Source organism: Myotis davidii, unplaced genomic scaffold (genome assembly GCF_000327345.1).
Source record: "Myotis davidii unplaced genomic scaffold, ASM32734v1 scaffold135, whole genome shotgun sequence".
Taxonomy (NCBI): Eukaryota; Metazoa; Chordata; class Mammalia; order Chiroptera; family Vespertilionidae; genus Myotis; species Myotis davidii.
The window spans coordinates 12943070-12948227 of NW_006289813.1; the positions used below are offsets into that span (position 1 = coordinate 12943070).

The window sequence follows — 5158 nt, forward strand, 5'->3', positions numbered from 1 at the left end:
TGGGAGTTGTTGGTGATGGGCTGAGGACTCAACAAGGAAGGTCTTCGAAGGAAGTGAAACCGGGCAGCCTCAGGCCTGCCTCCCCTCTGCAGTGGGTTTCTGCTTCTGAATCACAGGAGCCAAACTTGTGACATACTGATGTGGGAAATGCCAACTCCCTAATTTGTGATGGTTAAGAGGCAACCTTCCAGCGAGTGGCCAAAATATTCACTGTCCAGGGAACTCGCGTCACAGAAACCTTAGTCCCAACTTCATTTGTTGAACTCAGATGGGAGTAAAGAGAATGGCCCTGGTGTTTGGAGTCCTGGGAGCGCAGCTGGCAGCAGTGAGCCAAGAGCAGCCAGGACCTGTTAGTTCAGAAGCGCTACAAGAGCGCTGCGGCCCAGGATGGCCAGGCAGGACCCCGCAGGCCAACGATGATGTCCCACAGAAAAATGAGGCAATCTTGTACCAAGAAACATGCCACTGACTATAAACTGTTGGCAGTACTATGAGTATGTTGCCAGCGATCTAGGACCACAACTGCTAAAATAAAACCAGTATTCAGAGATAATTCTATCTAATAAAAGGGTAATATGCAAATTGACCCCAACGGTAGAATGACCAGTCACTACGAGGCACACTGACCACCTCCTGGTCCCTTTCCCCGGCCTGCAGGCTCCCATCGCCTGATGATGAACAGGGAACTGGGGGTGGGTGGCAGCAGGGGGTGGGGCCGGCTGTGGGCAGCCGGGGAGGATGGCCCTATTCGCAGGCCAGGCCTAGGGACTGTACCCGTGCACGACTTTTGTGCGCTGGGCCTCTAGTATCATATAAAGAATTAAGGACTTTGACCACGAGCTCCTTGAGGATCTAGAACACCTTAAGATATCAAAGCTATGGCCTATGCTTACATTTAAGTCACTTTTTAAAGAAGCCACTCAAAAGCCCATGCGTCAATGATATCCGTGCCTAAACCAAACACTGTACTGTGATGTTCCTCATTGGTACTTAGAATACATATGAAGGATGTCTTGATAAATTAAATATTTTCCTATTTGAAATAAGCAAAGACATAATTTGCTGAGTTGGTTTTAGTCAACAAGTAGGGACTGAATTTTATTCTAAAAGAATTACAGAGCATGAGAACTAAACAATCCAAGTGTCCCTAAAAGGAAATTGATGCCCTCTTGATCTACCTGAGTTAAAACAATGATGAATCACATCAGTTCATGGGAATTATAATAAATGACTACTAGCTAACCCAGACCCATAGGATCAATGCTATGAACACACAGAAATTATAAATAATTAATACTAGTTTAGTTTAAAATTTCAAAACCTCAATACAGATCTGTTTATTTCTGTTAGCACACGAAATTATTTACTCGTAAAAGTAACATCTGTTTACAGAACTCTAATAAAAATTTAAAAATAAATAGTACTATTTTACAATTCCGATCTTACAGAGAAATAAAACTTTTTGGCACATAATGTTCTATCAAAATAGAAAGTTAAATCAGTTTGCTTTGCTTTTCACAACAGAAATAAGCATTCACACTATCAGGCTTGGAAAATCAACTTAGTGACAAGAAAAACAGAATCATTGGGAAAATGGGATCTGGTGCCATCTAGTGAGTGGTAATGGTAATGTGACTGTGGCTTACCAGCCATTAAGTTAGGTTAACACTATAATTTTAGTCACATGCAACTCAACAGTTACACAAGGCCTGAAAGTTACATGCAAAAATGAAGACAACTATTGTGTTAGGACTGAGGAATAATGGTTTTTTTTCTTCTATAAATGTAATCCTACCTTTTAAAGAAAAAGAAATCAAGTAGGTAAAAATGATTACTGAACGTGAGGGATACTAAAGGGAAGACTTTAGCCAATTAAGTAAATGAAAAGTTCCATGATTACTGTAAGAGGGAGTCAGGTAGGCTCTCTTACTCTTACTCATGGGAGGCTGGGGGAAGGGAGTATTTATGGTAGGCCAGAAGTAAGGACTTAAATTTTTTCCCTACTATTTACATAAAGAGCTGGTTTATTTGGAAAAAGTATCTACCCAGACTGCCAATAAAGTGGCACTTAGGAACTATAATGACAATCAATGCTCACACTTACCTTCATGGAGGCCAAAACTCCAGAATGGCTTTTCTGATTAGCAAACTAGAGTTAATTTTTGTTCAGTTGAGTTTACTGAAATAGACCCCCTCAACCAACAATGCTGAGAGCATTTTTAGCAAGAGCTGGGCTACGGAACAAACACTCATAGAGAGGTAGACTTCCTGTAAAATTTTCATGAACTGGCAAGTTTGTTTTATTGTTATTATTATTTTGGTAGTAGCTTTTGAGAATATTACTTTCCTATAAGGCCATGTTTGTGGCTGTCCTTCCATGATTTGTTTCTTAGCTGTCCCTCAAAAGGGCAGGGCATGGTCTGTTCTGTTCATTACCATATACCCAGCACAGAATTATGTCTGGCACATGTCTCAATAAATGTCAGCTAGTTGAGTGAATAAATCAGTGAATTAATGAATCTCATACAGTCTAACCGACTTACAGGAAAAAGGGAAAAGAGGAAAAACAAAACACCCTCACAAAAGTGGGGACAATCACAGAAAGGAAGAAAGGTAAGCAACAGGGGTAGTCTTGATGCCAACAAAATTGCCATCATTTAACAACTGACGATACCTGAAGGATTTTAAGTCAAAGTTAATATAAAAACAAAGTGTTTTCTGGAAGACTCATTTACAAATAAGTTAATGAAAACCTGCTACTACATCGCAATGTAATAGGAGTCCAGTGTTTTGCTGTTTCAAGGTGGAGAGGACTCTGCTGAGTACACCAGATGGAGGTCTAGAGTCCCATAGAGGGAGCGGAGCACACGGAGGACTTTTTCCTGAATGGCGTCCACTTGCTCAGAAGGACAGTAATCATCCAGACTTGACCTGGAACCCCAAAGAGAAAGTTACTAAATGTTTATTCATGTCAGGTACATGACACAACTATGTTTTTTAATCTTCTCAGCCACACCAAGAAACAGTACGTTTACCTTCCCTTAAAGGAACCTGAAACTGAGAAAGATTAACATGCACAGGGCCCATCTTCAAAGGCCCGGTGCTTCCTCACTGGCCTGCTGTTGCCCCGAAAGGGAGATGTTGCTGGGAATCCTGGGGCTCATTATTGTAGTGACTGGCATCCTTCCCTTCTTCTATGTGTACACTGGGGCTAGAACTTAGGAGGGAAGAGGCTTTCCAACTGATAAAAGGGATCTGCTTCTAAAAACAATCTGTTAACTACACGAGTGTATGGGAGCGTCCAACATGAAGTGTGGGAATGTGCTGGTGTAGGGATTGATTTCCTAGGTGGTAAGTATTGAGGAAAAGAGCCAAGTGGATGGGACAGAAATCGACATTTTGGGAGTTTTTCCAGAATCACCAAGGACAACTTGAATGGCCAGGCAGTTATGACGTCATTGACAAAGAGAGCTGGACTAAGATCTGAAATGATTTGATCAGTGTCTCCTGGTTCTGACCTGGGTGAGGAAGCCATTTAGAAGGACGGATTGAGAAGAGCAGTATAGAAACTTTTATAGATAGAAATGGGATTAGTTATCTAGCCTACTCCCTATCACAAGTATTTAAAACTGAACAAGTAACAGCCTTACTAAATAACCTTACTTGTGATAAACTCATTCCATTCTCTGGTGATTAGGTGATTTTTATGGCTTGATGTAAATATTTAACACATAATAAATGATACACAACAATTGTTAAATTATTAAATACTGTCCAACATATACATATGGATAAAGACCTACTTTGAAGAAGTACCATATACAAAAGATTAATTTATGACAAATAATGGGCTGTTAAATGCTTTAAAAAAATTTCTGGCCTCTTTAACACTATTAGATTGGTTCTTCCCCTCCCTCCCCTCCCCCCATTAATTTTTAGAGAGAGAAGAAGGGAGAGAAAGAAACATTGATGAGAGAGATACATCGATTGGTTGCCTCCCACATTTGCTCAGACTAGGGCCGGGAAGGAACCTGCAATCCTGGTACTGCCCTTGACCAAAATAGAACCCGGGACCCTTTGGAGTGGACACTCTAACCACTGAGCACACTGGCCAGGGCTGGAGTGGTTCTTGATGGGAATACCAACAGGGAGTTTTGGAATTCTGTAGGTACATTTTTGATTGTCAAATCATAATTAGGGAAATCAGAGAAAGAGGACAGGGCTGCAAGAATGCTTACAATATGCAGGATAGTCCTGCAACATAAATATGAATGACCGTTCTGTGTCCTCAATACTTTCCAAGTCCACAGAGCACTCACAGAGTGCAAAACCGGGTCCTGGTTTTCATTGTTTGAACCCAGAATGTATCATATGAATAAAGTATTTTTGAAAACAGATTCAATATGTACTAAAATTTTCAGAAATGAAACTACTCTGTTAATTGAAGGAAGATTGGACCAAGAGACAGTTTTAACTAGAAAGACTGTCACTTATGGCAGCATCGTTCAAGTTATTTGGCTCATACAACATGTGAGTATCTGTCTGCATTTGTAACTGTTACATTTTGTGACTCTGTTTTAATAGGTATTACTTTTATCAATGACTTTCACTTCTCCTTTATGTTACAATGATACTGTGTATATACCTATATGAACATATATTTAAAGGTATTATATAAGTAGGTTACTGCTATAGACTAAGACTAAGTCTTTGTGTACCCTCCTTCCCCCATGAAATTCATTATTTGGAACCTAATTCCCAATGTGGTCATATCTGGAGGTAAGCCTTTGGGAGGTGATTAGGTCATGAGGGTAGGAATCTCATAAATGAGATTAATGCCTTTACAACCATGATCCCAGAGAGCTCCTTCACCCCTTCCACCACGTGAGGTTATAGGGAGAGAGAGAGGATGGCTTCTATGAACCAGGACCCAGGTCCTCACCACAACTCTGAATCTGCTGGTGTCTTGGACTTCCCAGCCTTTAGGCTGTGAGAAATAAATTTCTGTTGTTTACATAAGCAACAGGTCTATGATATTTTGCTACTGTAGTCTGAATGGACTAAGACAATTCTATTACCTATATATTATGTATAATATCCATATACCGTATTTGCCGGCGTATAAGACGATTTTTTGGCCCTGAAACATATGTCTCCA

General features: G+C 40.5%; 1 protein-coding gene across 1 annotated transcript in view; it reads right to left on the reverse strand.

Moving 5' to 3' along the window:
* Positions 1 to 1067: 1067 nt before the first annotated feature.
* LOC102775138 (chromosome unknown open reading frame, human C5orf22) overlaps positions 1068 to 5158 on the reverse strand; it is a 20720-nt gene continuing 16629 nt past the window's right edge. The window contains 1 exon segment of the mRNA XM_006762474.2: positions 1068 to 2931. Coding sequence (XP_006762537.1) covers positions 2799 to 2931 — 133 coding nt within the window. The 3' untranslated portion in view covers positions 1068 to 2798.